The 15497-nt window shown below is 41.1% G+C and overlaps 1 protein-coding gene across 4 annotated transcripts in view; it reads left to right on the top strand.

The window, feature by feature from the left end:
• Positions 1 to 5927: 5927 nt before the first annotated feature.
• golga1 (golgin A1) overlaps positions 5928 to 15497 on the top strand; it is a 57045-nt gene continuing 47475 nt past the window's right edge. Inside the window, exons 1-4 of one of the 4 annotated variants that reach the window (XM_072565822.1) lie at positions 5928 to 6081; positions 7783 to 7907; positions 8020 to 8351; positions 12488 to 12578. In XM_072565822.1, coding sequence (XP_072421923.1) covers positions 8211 to 8351; positions 12488 to 12578 — 232 coding nt within the window. In that variant the 5' untranslated portion in view covers positions 5928 to 6081; positions 7783 to 7907; positions 8020 to 8210. Of the gene's footprint in view, positions 6082 to 7782; positions 7908 to 8019; positions 8352 to 12487; positions 12579 to 15497 lie in introns of those variants that run through there. The other 3 variants (XM_072565821.1, XM_072565823.1, XM_072565824.1) reach the window with 3 other exon arrangements.

Below are 15497 nucleotides of genomic sequence, written 5' to 3'. Positions count from 1 at the left end.
AGGAATCGGGGAAAGAACAGAAAAAGAATGAACAAAGGAAGCCACAATGGGATCCCTTTGTGTTTGCCACCCCCATATACTACTCCCCGGAACAAGCCTACAGCTCTCAAAGTAGAACCGAGTCCAGACACAGAAAGGGGAACGGACTCTGAACTAAAAGATGCAGAACCTAGGAGGCCCAGAGTCACTCGAGCCACCACACGTAAAGGAGGGGCAGAGATAATGGAAAATGTAAAATTATGTCCCTTACAAGAGGTTCCGATTGGGGAAGGTACAATCTGATATGTAAACGCTCCCTTAACTAGCAGTGAAGTTAGGGTCTTTAAAAAGGAAATGAAAAGTTTAATAGAGGATCCGTTGGACTAGCCAAACAATTAGAGCAATTCCTAGGGCCTAATTTATATACCAGGAGAGAACTGATGGCAATTTTAGGAACGTTATTTTCAGGGGAAGAACGAGGTATGATTAGGAGAGCGGCTTTATAGGAATGGGAAAAGAAGCACCCAGTTGAGGAAGAAGGGGCCCCAGCAGAACAGAAATTCCCAAATGTTGACCCTCATTGGGAAAATAATGACAGAGAAGATAGGGAGTCAATGTGGGATCTATGAGAAATGGTAATATTAGGAATTAAAGAGGCAGCACCTGGATCACAAAACTTTGTAAAGGCCTTTGAAGTGTGACAAGAGAAGGATGAAACCCCTTCTGCATTTCTTAAAAAGCTGAAGGAGGCCACAAGGAAGTATTCGGGAATGGATCCCGATAATCAGATAGCACAGGGACTCTTAAAGATCCAGTTTGTAACTAAATCATGGCCGGACATACAAAAGAAATTACATAAATTAGATGGATGGAGTGAAAGACAGATGGAAGAACTGTTATGTGAGGCACAGAAAGTGTATGTGAAAAGGGAAGACAAGAAGCAGAAACAGAAAGCCAAAATGAAGGTGGCGGCAGTAGAAGAAATAACAAAAAGGAGAATGGGATCAGGGGATAACAGGAAGGGTAGGGGAGGACACGAAAGACAAAGGTCGTACACCCGGGAAAGGAGGCAACAGGCAGGGTATTATCATTGCGGGAAAGTGGGGCATTTTAAAGGGAATGCCCGGAATTAGCACGAGAAAAGGAAGCCGTTTCCCTAATGACTTTAGATGAAGATTAGGGGAGTCAGGGGTTCCTTCCTCCTGAGACCCACCAGGAACCCTTGATAAATTTAAAGGTGGGACCTGAAAGGGAGGAGGCAATATTTTTGGTGGACACGGGAGTGGCACAGTCATCCCTAAGTTTTAGACCTACCGGCATTAAATTGACTAAGGAGTATCTTAAGGTTTCCGGAGTAAAAGACGAAGAATTCTTGGTACCTATTTTTGAACCAACCCTAATTAGAGGAAATGATGAGGAAGTGATAGGACAATTACTATATATTCCTGACATTGGAAGTAATCTATTAGGTAGGGATTTGATTATATTGCTGGGCTTAAAAATTGGGGTGGAGCATAGTGTAGTAACTGTAATGATGGCTATGACAACCCAAGGAAGATGGATCCTTCCGGATGGAAGGGAGTTATTAAGTAAACCAGTCATGAGAAACATCCTAACCACCTTGCACCAAGGCAGTCATTGGGGCTCCCAAGCTCTGTGTGACATAGTGTTAAGGAAGTACGGATGTAAAGGGATATACACATAGCCAAGCAGGTATGCACAGGATGCCCGACTTGCCAAAAGATTAATAAGAAAGTAACGAGGAGGGGGGGGGGGGGTGGGCAAGAGGTGGAAGAAACCCTGGGGTAAGACCTTTTCAAAGATTACAAGTAGATTATACAGAATTTCCCCCAGTAGGGAAACAAAAAGTACTTATTAGTCCTAATGGATCACCTAACTGGGTGGGTGCAGGCATTTCCAATGTGGAAATGTGCAGGCATTTCCTCGATATGGAGTGGTGGAAAGTATAGATTCAGACCAAGGTAGCCATTTTACCTCTAAGATCCTACATGAAGTAATGGCGGGATTAGAAATCTCTTGGGAATTCCACACTCCTTGGCATCCACCTTCCTCTGGACGGGTGGAACGAATGAATCAAACCTTAAATATTGTCTAAGCTAGTCCTAGAGACTCGATTACCATGGACAAAATGTTTACCTATCGCGTTGCTATGCATTAGGACTGCGCCTAGGCGTGATATAGGCCTCTCTCCTTATGAGATGATGTTTGGATTACCTTTCTTGGGTGGAAAAGGGGAATTGCCAACTGTAGAGTTCAATGATAAGTTTTTAAAGAACTATATTGTGGCGCTCGGCTCTTCTTTGTCTGTCCTTAGGAAGAAGGGTCTGTTGACCCAGACACCTCTACTTGAGTTCGCCGTACATCGAATACAACCAGGTGATTGAGTCCTGATAAAGACCTGGAAAGATACCAAACTGCACCCAAGCTGGGAGGGACCATTCCTAACCCTCCTGATACTGAAACAGCTGTTCCGAACTGCTGAAAAAGGGTGGAGTCATCACACTCGTGTTAAGGGCCCGGTGGACGCTCATTCCCCTCCGGCAGAGTGGCAAGCACATCCTACAGACAACCCTGTGAAAATCAAGTTGAGCAAAAAGAATGGACTGAGATAAGAGACTATTAAGTATTGGTTAAAAAAAACTGTATCTCAAAACAATTGTAAGTGTTGCATGGACTCACTCCTCCCTGGTATACAAAGGGTTAGGGAATAGACAGATAGGGTTGTGAGCTGAAATGAGTGGTCAGCTTTATATTGTCACAATAATATTGGCACTAGCTGCCAAGGGGAGTGGGAAAAATCATTTTACCACTTTATGTCAGAATTATGCTAAACTAAAGGGGCGTACCGACTGTTGAGTACGTGCGGAGATCCCACACCATGGGGAATCCGGAATTCCTCTCACGGTAATACCACTTACCAAAAGAGAAGTGTACGATGTACAATTTGACTCGGATTCAAACAATACAAAATGAAAATCTGACACAGGTAATTATAACTTTGTGGGATGGTTCCCTCGACCAGCCCCGAAAACTCTGGGTGCTATTGATGGCCTTAGAGTTTCCCCACTGAAAGGAGCAGTAAATATCACTTGTTTCTGTAATCAGAATAATACCGCACCCTTCTGATTAGGAAAATCATCTTGTGTCTACACCAACCATTACCCAAGTATTAAATGGGACATATTGGTTGGGTGGCTTAAATTTATCCCCGGCGAGAAGTACATTCGGAGTGGCGGATGTAATGGGAATGGGTGATGGGACCATCCAGTTCAGACACTACCTCAAAACCAGAAAGGTGGAGTGGCTGCTGCTACCTTGCCTTTATAATTCCCCAGTTGAGGCTGTTAAAGAGAGCCCCAAAAATACCTTGGAATAAACAGGGAGGAAGGCAAGTAACCGAAGGAGATCGCCTCCTCTGGACTTTGATATCTATGTATAAGACCGCTTGAACAGGAGTAGAAATAAAAAAGTTGGTGTCTTCCCTGGAAGAGTTGGCCAACAATACTGCTGCTGCGTTGGCCGAAACCCAATCCCAAGTAGCAGCCATAATGACCGAAATGATTGCCACTAGGCTAACAACTCTTCAGAACAGGATGGCTCTAGATTATATTCTGGCAGAGAAAGGTGGTACCTGTGCACTAATTGAGGAAGGTGGTTCGTCAATCTGGCTATCTATGGATTATTGATATTAGTGGGTCTAGTGGTAGGATTCAATGTCCTAAAATGGGTAATGAGCCGACTGATGACATCTCTTGGGGAAGGAACCCAAATAAATCATCAGATGCTTTTACAATCAGCAGGTGATATGTAAACAAAGAGAAAGTCAAAGAATGCTTTTAGAATTCGAGGGACGAACAACACAAATGTAAAATGTAAGATTGTGAACCTCATCGCCAAAAGGCGTAAGAGGAAAGAACATAAGAAAATGAACTGAAGGAGACTTAATAAGTGCAGAAACAACAGTTTTAAAAAAAAAGTAAAGGGGGAATTGTGGGAGGTTAGAAATAAAGTTTCTGCAGGTGGGAGGGGTGGGACATTATACAAACGGTCGTGGAATTCTTGTAGCATGTAGCATACTTAAGGCTCAGACTTTAATGAATACAGAGGGTCTTTTAAAGAAAATAGTTTTAAGCTAGGAAATAACTTTAAAGTGTTGTAGTTGACCACAAAAAGAAGCAGCAGGGGCATTTCACAAGAAAGCTTATAGTATGATAAGAGAAACTGGATAAAAGAACAAGCTGTAACAAACAAGGAACAAAGAATGCAAACATACAAGGACAGCAGATGGCCAGATAAGTGTGGGATATAGGTAAATTAATGTTACTTCTGCAATTCTGCAATTTCATTTTACAAAGTAAAATGAACTCACACCAGTGTGTAATTGTTTTAGCCAAGAGCTGAGTCAACAAGAATGGAAACGATGTGGAGGAAATATATAATTGTTTTTGTATTAGCTAAATACAAGGTAGAAGGTATGTCAGAAGGTAGACATTACGGGCAAATAGACAAGATGTTGTGAGGGGATGAAGTTAAGCTAGATACGCCTGTACAAACATCTGTTTCCCACTTTTACAGAGACAGAGGAACAAACCCCAATTAAAAGGGTCATAGGGATCAGAATGGCCTCGGGAAAGGCACAGATGGAGGGGGTAGATAATGATGAAGAAAGAATATGCCTAACAATGACCTACAGCGGGGTGAGGCCAGGAATAAGCATTTTGTCACAGACAAGGCCAGATAAGGCAAGCGATAAACAGGGGTAATGGGGGCCGGTCCTAGGGAAATGGACGATGTAAGCAGGGGAGGAGCAATGTAAAACAAAAGACATCAAATCATATAAATATTATGTATAAATTGAACTTGGTGTGTGTATGTCCTCTACCTTATAGGCACTGGACATCTCACCCACTTGCAAGTGTAAAATAAAGGACACTGCTGATTCAGATTTTGTCTCGGACTGCAATTATTGAGGTGTGTGAGCTTTATTTCTCACATAAGAAAATAACGAGAGAAAAAACACAAGTGAGGTAGTTGGCTTATGATAGGCTGGGAAAAGGGAGGTGTGATTCCGCAACTTGTAAACTGAATAAGAAAGCTAACATGCTCTGTTTTTGCGTGTATTTCTGCTTGATTGAAGAAGCGTCCTGTACTTGCAAGGCTGTAATAAATTGTTCTTGTTTCCGAGGCTTTGTCTCAGGCCGATTTATGAGTGAGTTCTGTTTCTCACATCGCTGATCATAGCCAAAGGCCTACGTAACAGGATAACTTGTTAAAGATTTATGGGAAGTGTTGAAAGAAAGATAATTTGATTGGAAAACTTTACTTTTCCATTTGATTGCTGTGAAAACACCTCTTGAAATGTTACAACATCACTGTTTTGAATGCCAGTTTGCAGAAGACAATCATATAATTGTGACAGTATGGAAGCAGGCCATTCAGTCCATCAATACCACACATCCCGTAACACACTGAATGGGGTAGCAGCCTCTTTGTCTTATCTCACGTGCAAGTTCAGTTTTCTATTTCGTGTGGTGTTGCAGTTCCTTAAAAAAAAACTTGTAATTTTTCATTCATGTCCTTTGTAGTAATCAACTAGGAGAAAGTGAGGTCTGCATATGCTGGAGATCGGAGTCAAAAGGTGTGGTGCTTGGAAAAGCAGAACAGGTCAGGCAACACCATACTACTCGACTCCCTTGTAGTAATGACAAGAAGATTTAATGGTTAAATTAAGTCTGGGGCCTGTTGATGTTCGACTCGAGTCCTCCGAGACTCTTGGAGCAGTACAGTCTCCTGGTCTACTCTTGACCACGTTCGTACAGTTGTTGGCGTCGCTGCGGCCAGCCTCACAGCTGACAGCATTGTTTTGGTGGGCTTGGCCACCGGCCAATGAGAAGTCCGATTACATCAGCGAACGGGTAGAACGCCGCCGGTCGCCGAACTAACGTTCGATCTGATTGGTCTAAAGGAAGTCCCCTGGGAACCTGATGACGTTGCGGCCACATCGGCTGAGTGGAGGTGAGAAAAGGCCGACAACAGGATGGAGCGGCATCGTACAGAACTTCGCTGCTAACGCACACTCAGGTACCTACCTGGTCGTCATGAGAAACTGCCTACGTATACGGAGCCTGAATGGCTGTTCGCGTATCTTCGCTTTCCGGAGTTTTTGGTTGCTACTATATGGGCCGTTTCGTGTCGAACTTTTCAGAGGTGACCTGCCGTTTAATAGATCCGGGCGAGCAGAAGCTCTGAGCGGTGGTTGATTGCTTGTTGACCCGTAAGAGTGCTGACCCAAGTTGGCCCTATCGGCGGATACTAGGCCGTTCGTCCTCCTTTCATCAACTACAACCTGCCGCTGGGCCTGTCTTGTTGACCTGCTGCTGATTGGTTGGTTGTTCAGGCTTTCGTCCAACAAAGTCGCGACAGGGGTGGGCGCGCTTTCTGAGTGGTCTGATTAACTGTCACTCAAGGAGCTGTCAGCTGCTGTCTGAGGCAGATTCTGCTGTTTGGAAACTGGAAATGACACTCTTTCAGCTGATGGGAAACTTCAAACAATCTGCGCATAATACATTGCAATTTTGTGTTGTCATTACGTTAGAAAAATTACTCAATTCGCGACTGATCAAAAAATCCCATTTATCGAAGTAGTATCAGTTTTGTGTTCCCAGTTATGTTAAGAACTGAAAGATTTTTCCTCTAGTCGTGCGTCTTCTGATTTAGCTTATGTTTTGTGTGGGACTGATCAAACATTGGACGGTGACTTCCTCAAACGTTCAATTATTTTATGCTCTGATTTGATTCAAGAACTCATTCTAAACTAAAACAAAGAACTGCTGATGCTGGAGATTTGAAACATAACCAAAAATTGCTGACAAAACTCAGCAGGTCTGGCAGCATTGATGGGAAAAATAGTTAATATTTCGAGTTCAATAATTTTTAGAATAGAATCATAACCATTCTGATTAAATGTCACCAGACTCCGCTTTCTTCAGATGCTGTCAGATCAGCTAGGTTTCTCAAGTAATGTCTGTTATATTTCAAAGACTCATTCTGTCTGTTTCATAATTTATCCAAGTAAATTTCCCATAAATGATCTAGCTAGGTGTTAGCTTTTCCTTCCTATGCCTTAAATAATGGATTACCCAAAGACACTATTTCTGAATCTTGAGAATTTTGTAAAACCTGACTAATACATTTGGAATTTACTCACCTAAACTATCTCTAATCTATTTGTTTGCTTCCTCCTGAGTCATATTTTATTTCACTAAAGAAAATTTTAATAATATTCTGATCAAAATGGTTCCCTTAAGGGAAGGCAAGTGAAAGAGCACATCCAAACAGTCTTGCTCACTGGCAAAACATGATGTTGTCAGAATTCTTGGAGAATGGGATTTAGCACCAGCCCTTGGGGAAATAGAATGTGAGATTCCAACATCAAAACTGGTATTGTATCATTAAACTTACACTGGACCAAAGAAAAGACTAGTTTAAGTGCAAGGTAAAATGCTACTTTCCTAGATTAGATTAGATTAGATTACTTACAGTGTGGAAACAGGCCCTTCGGCCCAACAAGTCCACACCGCCCCGCCGAAGCGTAACCCACCCATACCCCTACATCTACCCCTTACCTAACACTACGGGCAATTTAGCATGGCCAATTCACCTGTTAGTATTGGCACTGAGCTCACATGCAAACACCCAGCACCAGCTTTTGTGTTTGAACTGGTGTCAGATGGAACAATTCTGAAATGTTTACTTAATTTTCTTCCCATTTCCCTTTCTTAGAGGTTACATGCTTTCATGTCAGCTTCCAGGTCTTCTAAAGTAGCATTTGGGGCAGAAAGTAAAGAGATGTGGTTTTACAGAAGAATTTCAGTGGACTTCACAGTTATGAAAACCAAGCTCGCAGAGTAATGAAAGAAAGTTCTTTTTTCAATATTATTTCTGTCATATTGTTGTTGCACTTGAGAAACAGTAGGAATGTTATTTTCTTGATCTAGTGTACTTTGTTTTTCCTGACAGGTGATACAATGGATGTTTTTCCAGTAAGCAAGAAAAGTGAGTTTTGTTAAGGAGCAGCTAAGAGTCAAACAGAGTGCGTTGTTTTCTAAAGCACAGCCACTCTCTTTCTTCCAAGTTCATCTTTGAGACTTTAGAAAAACTTAAATCTCTTGGTGGTTTGGAGCTGCTTTCAAAGATATAAGTCTAGAACCATGTTTGCAAAATTAAAAAAGAAGATTGCTGAAGAGGCAGGCAACACCTCACGTCCTGGTATGGGACGGATTCCAAGATCGGTCAGCAGAGACTCCATTACATCAATAGGAGCTGACTCTGGAGATGATATCGTATGTATGGTGATTTCTATAATTCAATATATTTTGCATGTCTAAAATTGAGATGTTGGAAGGGGCTTTGTGGATATACTGTAATTTCATTAGGCTGAATCAATAGTTACAGTTAGAGTCATAGAGCTGTATTACTGGATCCAACTTGTCCATGTTGGCCAGATATCCGAAATGAATCTAGTCCCATTTGCCAGCATTTGGCCCATATCCCTCTAAACCGTTCCTATTCCTATACCCATCCAGATGTCTTTTAAATGTTGCAATTATACCAGCCTCCACCTCTTCCTCTGATGGGTCATTCACCACCCTCTGTGTGAAAAAGGTTGCCTGTTAGCTCACTTTTAAATCTTTCCCCCCTCACTTTAAGCCTATGCTTTCTAATTTTGGACTCACCCACCCCGGGGAAAAGACCTTGTCTATTCACCCTGTTCATGCCCCTCATGATTTTATAAATCTCTGTAAGGTCACCCCTCGACCTCTAATGCTCCAGGAAAAGTAACTGCAGCCTATTCAGTCTCTCCCTGTATTTCAAACTCTCCAACCCTGGCAACATCCTTGTAAATCTTTTTTGACCCCTTTCAAGATTCACAACATCCTTTCTATAGCAACGAGACCAGAATTGCACATAGTCTTCCAAAAATGCTCTAACTAGCATTCTCAATGCACTGCCAATAAATGCAAGCATACCACTGTCACTGTCTACCTGTGAGTCCACTTTCCAGATCTCTTTTTTTCAGCAGCACTACCCAGGACATTAATATTAAGTGTATAAGTCCTGCCCTGATTTGCCTTTCCGAAATGCAGCATCTCACATTTATCTAAATTGTACTTCATCTGCCAATCCTCAGCCCATTGGCCCATCTGATCAAGATCCTGTTGTACTCTGATGTAACCTTTGCTGTCCACTACACCTCCAACCTTGGTGTCATCTGCAAACTTACTAACCATACCTCCTATATTCACATCCAAATCATTTATATAAATGACAAAAAGCAGTAGATCCAGCATTGATCATTGGATCCAGTAATGCAGCTCTAATACAGCAGTAATCCAGTAATATGACTCTAACTGTAACTGGTCACAGACAGTCAGTCTGAAAAGCAACTCTCCACCACTGCCTTTGAGCCAGTTCTGTATCAAATGGCTCATTCTCCCTGTATTCCATGTGATCAAACCTTACTGACCAGTCTACCATGAAGAACCTTGTCGAACCCTTTATTGAAGTCCATATACAGAGGAAGCTCAATTATCCGAATACTGAATATCCAAAAATCGGATTATTGGGTGGAGATGTCGAGGTCCCAACAGAAATATTGCACCAAAGACGTGTGTCCAACATTGATTGCGTGTTTAGATTAGATTAGATTACTCACAGTGTGGAAACAGGCCCTTCGGCCCAACAAGTCCACAACGCTCCGCCGAAGCGCAACCCACCCATATCCCTACATCTACCCATTACCTAACACTACGGGCAATTTAGCATGGCCAATTCACCTGACCTGCACATCTTTGGACTGTGGGAGGAAACCGGAGCACCCGGAGGAAACCCACGCAGACACGGGGAGAACGTGCAAACTCCACACAGACAGTCGCCTGAGGCGGGAATTGAACCCGGGTCTCTGGCGCTGTGAGGCAGCAGTGCTAACCACTGTGTCATCGTGCTTTTGTTCACAATGATTGGAAGTGCTGCCGAGAACAGTCCTGGACTGATGGGAGCGCAGACACTGTCTCTAAATGACCTCCCACCCCCTCCCCCTCTCTCCCCACAATTTCCCTGGAGTTCCACATAGGAGTTTACCCTAAACCCCCCATTCCCCAGATAATCTCTCCAACATTGTCCTGTACAGGGCAAAGGTGGACACTACGAGGCATTTGATGCCCATGTCAGTTTTTCTGCTGTACACGAGGCCCTGCGTGCCCTCTTCATTCTACCTCATCAACATTTCGTTCCGTTATTTTCTTCCCTTGTGTGTTTATCTAGCCTCCTTTTAAGTGCATCTGGCTATTTGCCTCAACTGTGTGCGTGAATTCCACATTGTCACCACTCTCTCTGTTAAAATAAATTGTTTGAACTTTCTGTTGAATTTATTGGTGCCCATCTTACATTATTTTTACAAAAAACGCTTGTGAGGAAATTAGAAACTAACATTCATTCAATCTTTATTGAATTTGCTCTTTTTAAAACCAAATATAGTTTATTTGAAATATAAAATAGAGGTTATGATTGCAACCAACATGACAGTAATGCAGTACAAAACTGAAAGTATCGATAAGTATATATTTTGTCCTCTTTTACTTTCGATTGTATCAAGCTCTCAAGTTGGTTTCATCTCTGTTTTTCACTTTATGCTAAATGCATGCCAAACTTGTGATGATCCGGTCACCATTAGTTAAACCAATGGGCAGTTTTTTGAAAATAGGTTTGAAGTTTCAAATTATCAGCAGTCAAGACTAGTATATTCGTAGCAGAGGCAGGAAAGCAACTTTAAAAGGATTTTGCAAACCAAGCATTCTGTATATACCCTCAAGGGGTGATGACAGTTTTTTTTATCTGAAATATTCTGTTTCTGAATGTGTGCTCCAGGCTATTTCAGTAAAGCAAATTTCTTCGAGTAAATTGATTGATTATATTTTATCAGAATTGATATATTTGGAAAAGAAGTGAGAAATTTTCAAGCACCAGCTTCTGTACTTTGACATTTTTGCTTGTGTTCTCAATTGACACTCCCATAACATTTAAATATTTAATAGACCTTTGACTCACCCAGCCAACCTGTAATCTCCCTTATCACACCAAAGCACCCTATGTCTTTCAGTCACTCATTTTAACAGATCTATTTGGAAAATGACTGAAGACATTTGGCTATTGTTACATTGCTCCATCTTGAAAAAATTCACATTTCAATCATGATTGGAAGCCATGTAGTAGTTTCACGCAAAAAACACCAGCTAAACAAAAGCAAGTTCTTCAGATATCACCTAGTAAACAGTGAGTTACCCAAACAAATTTCAAGAGCTTATTGGACGGAGTCTGGCCCTGCTTTTGTAGCATTTGAGTGATCCTACTGGTCTAATGTACAATCATTTAGAGGCACCCAGAATGTATTGAACAAGCTAAGTTTTTATTACTTTTCTTCAATTAAGTTTAGAAGTCTCTGTCTAATCTATATATTACTCCTATCTGGCAGAAGTGTGATTGATTCTTTCTTGCTGAATTATGGTTTGATGATATATAAATGATTTAGAAAGCAACACTCATTCTCATACCAGCAATTGATGGTCCAACCGTTGAATTCAGGATTTTTCAGTGAATACGGTGTAGCTCAAAAATGAGGAATGTAGACTTACCCACCTCTCTGTGGCTTCCTTATCGTGTGGTGAGTTGCGAGTATTGAACAACACTTGTGCAGCTTCAAATGTGAGGCATATTCTACTATTGTATGTAAGTGTATAGTTTAATTTGACTGTGGTTTTCTTTATCTCTGTCTGTAGGTCCAGATATGAAAACAAGTCAGCCAGTACTTTGGGAAATGTCAGTGATCCTTAAGATAACTATCTGTTTTCACTATGAAAATAGTAGGAGATTGTACCTTGATTTGTTGAGCATTATTGATGGTTCACGTAGAAAATATTTGTGGGTTTTGACTCGAGACTTTACTCCGTAATTGTAATAATTGGCAATGCGTGAGCTTGAGAGGTTTTAAATTTACAATACAATACAACTGTGATAATGCTTAATTAGTCAGTGAGGTGATTCAGGAAACATTCTGAATTCAGTGGCTGACTCCATCAACAGTGGAACCATCAATTGCTGCATGGCAAACCATATGTTGTGATGTGTTTGGCATACTAAAGTTCAAGTAAGTAATGTTGACATTTGGTAAATTGATGTGAAGTAACACATGTTGTATCTTATAGTCATTGTATTTTAAAAAATGTAATAGAGGCTCAAAAGGGTTTAGATAAAGCATTTTAGGTTTTAGATCACTCCATAGGGAGTGAACAAGCTTCTGGTTTTGGTTAAGGTAACTTAAGGCTATCTGCAAGACATAGTAGCATTGAGTTTAAGTAGGAGAAATATGAACCACATAAGCTGTAGTCATTTACTTTTTTAAAAATTAAGTCTTTTTCTCTCCTTTTCCAAGGCCTCGGACAGTAGCTGTACGCGAGAGGATCTGTTGTCTCAGCTGCTACGGCGAAATGACCAAGTTCGGAAGTTGGAAGTAAAACTGTCAGGTACCTGCTTTGAGAAACCAGTTTCAGTTTGCATATTGCAGTCAGCATTTACGTTATATTCTGGGTTCATCTGTTTCAGCTTAAAGTGTCTTGGTAATTTACCAAAAAGAGATGAAAAAAGTACAATATATCTGTATAGAAAATATTGAAATAATGTTTTGTCTTTTAAATGTTCATATATTCAAACTATGGTCAAAAGCTTAATCTTTAATCTGTTTTGTTTACATTAGTGACTCAGTTTGGTTCATGTTAACATCACCAATGACTTGTGTTGAATTTCACAGGCCATCTGTAGCTGAGAATACAAGTGGGTGGACACACTAATTAGAATGCTGGGGAGGTGTTGTGTGGGTCACCTGACCATGGCAAAATTGAAGCCAATGAGTGGGTAAATAATGTCCAATTAGACTCATTATGTCTCCACTTGTGTGACAGGAGAGGCCGATGCTCTGTGTGTGTAGTTCAGTTTTAATCCAAATAGCTGTTGGCATAATTAGAGATGGCATGCAGTGATTTAGGAGTCTCTTCCCAAAAGTTTTGTCTCTCCCAACCACTTTATATATGACTGTCTACTGTGTCCAATATGCCCCTCACCCTCACATGGTTCTGTCAGCTTGGCTCCAGAAAGATCCTAGATTTACCTGAATGTTCAGGTCCACCTGCAGAACTGCCTTCTGGCGGTGCCAGCCTCTGGCTTGCATTTCTACCAGGTGGGCTTCCTCTTGCAGATGGATAGCAGTTTCTCATACTAATTAAGAGGTCTATCACCAGAAAAAATAAAGCAGGGTAAGCTTGCTAGGTGGCGGTATGCTTGCTCCTGATATTTACACTGGGTGTGGGGAGCCTGCCATTAATGTATAATCTAGCCCTTGAATACTGCATTGACTATACACTGATGTTAAATGATGATAGGGCCTTGTGTAATGTTGCAGAACAGAGGTACTTAGGGATGCAGGTATATAACTCTTTGACATTTGCAACAAGTAAAGGTTAAAAAGGCATTTGGCACACTTGCCTTCATTTTTAAGTATAGGATTGGGAAGTCCTGTTGAAGTTGTACAAGACGTTGATGAGTTCTCTTCTGGAATGCTGTGTCCAGTTTTGGTTGTCCAGTTATAGGAATTACATTATTAAGCTGGAGAGGGTTCAGAAGAAATTTACCAGGATGTTGCCAGGTATGGAAAGTTTGAGTTATAAAGAAAGGCTCGATAGTCTGGGACCTTTCTCATTGGAGCGTAGGAGATTGAAAGGTGATTTTATTGAAGTTTATACAATAATATATATAGACAGAGCTAATAGTAGTTAGATTTTCCCTCAGACGTGGGATTTCAAGACTTGGGGGCACATTTTTAAGGTGAGAGGAGAGAGATTTAGAGACATAAGGGGCGAATTTCTTACAGAGGTTGGTTCGCGTGTGGCATGAACTCCTGTGGAAATGGAGGGTGTGGGAACAATTACAACATTTAAAAGACATTTGGATAAGTACATGAATAAGAAAAGTTTGGAGGGATATCGGCCAGGAGCAGGCAGGTGGGATGAGTTTAGTTTGGGATTATGTTCGGCATCGACTGGTTGGACTGAGGGGTCTGTTTCCATGCTGTACGACTCTATGACTCTGCGTACACCATACTAACAAATGCTAGTACATCTTGGGTCTGTATCGTGCAATAGGACTCTAAGCCTCATTGTTTTCTACAAAATAAAAAATGATTTGTGACTGTCCTAAAAATGGCATTTCAGAATGGAACCTTGCAGTAAGCATTGTGCACTTGAACACAAATTATGAATGTATTTGATTTAACAGCCCTTCTGATGGCTGGAGTTAAATCATTGTAGGCTATGCAGATGAAATACTTATTCGACGAAAATTAGTGGAAATTATAATTATCTTGCATTGCTGTTTATGAGAAAGAAAGCCTAATAAATAATTTGCAACAAAGCAGTGAGGTAATTATTAAGCTCCTCTTACAAGTATGGAAAAAGACCAGTTTGGTTAGCAATTGATAAAGGATGATAATTTTGACAATTATCCTTATTTAAATAAAGCATGCTTATGTGACAGTTGTTTTGTGAGATCTTATGACTTGCAAAAATAGATTTCCTATCAAGACTATGGCATGTTAGCCAGTAACTTGTAATCATTCGATGTGACTCTTTCATAACAAACTTCTATGAACACCTTTTAACATTACTGAGGAAACAACAGGAGTATTAAAAGTTTGATCCCAAATCGCAAGGAGGTATTTAAATCGATGAGTGTTGAGAGTGTGTTGCTGGAAAAGCACAACAGGTCAGGCAGTATCCAAGCAGCAGGAACCCTTCATCAGGAATGAGATGCCGCCTGACCTGCTGTGCTTTTCCAGCAACACACTCTCAACTCTGATCTCCACCAACTGCAGACCTCACTGTCTCCCATTTAAATAGATGGGCAAAAGTGAGGACTGCAGATGCTGGAAACCAGAGTTTAGATTAGAGTGGTACTGGAAAAGCACAGCATGTCAGGCAGCATCCGAGGAGCAGGAAAATTGACATTTCAGGCAAAAGCCCTTCCTGATGAAGGGCTTTTGCGCGAAACGTCGATTTTTCTGCTCCTTGGATGCTGCCTGATCTGCTGTGCTTTTCTAGCACCACTCTAATCTAAACATTTAAAAAGATGACCTGAGCTTTTGAAAAAGTTGATTTTAGGGACCACCTTAAATTGAGAAGAAAAGACAGATGGGTTTATTTATGGAATTCTGTAACCAGGGATGCAAACTACTGAAAGCATGATCGCCAGATGGGAATTGGGAATATACAAGTGGTCAGAATTTGATGAGTGCAAAGTTTTCATGATTTAGAGCTAGAAAAATGAAAATTTTAAATTTTAGGTTATGCCAGATCAGGAGTCAAGTTACAGAGGTGACATGTGAATGGTTTGGA

The sequence above is a fragment of the Chiloscyllium punctatum genome, chromosome 49, assembly GCF_047496795.1.
Source record: "Chiloscyllium punctatum isolate Juve2018m chromosome 49, sChiPun1.3, whole genome shotgun sequence".
Classification (NCBI taxonomy): Eukaryota; Metazoa; Chordata; class Chondrichthyes; order Orectolobiformes; family Hemiscylliidae; genus Chiloscyllium; species Chiloscyllium punctatum.
This window is presented reverse-complemented; position numbering and strand designations above follow the sequence as displayed.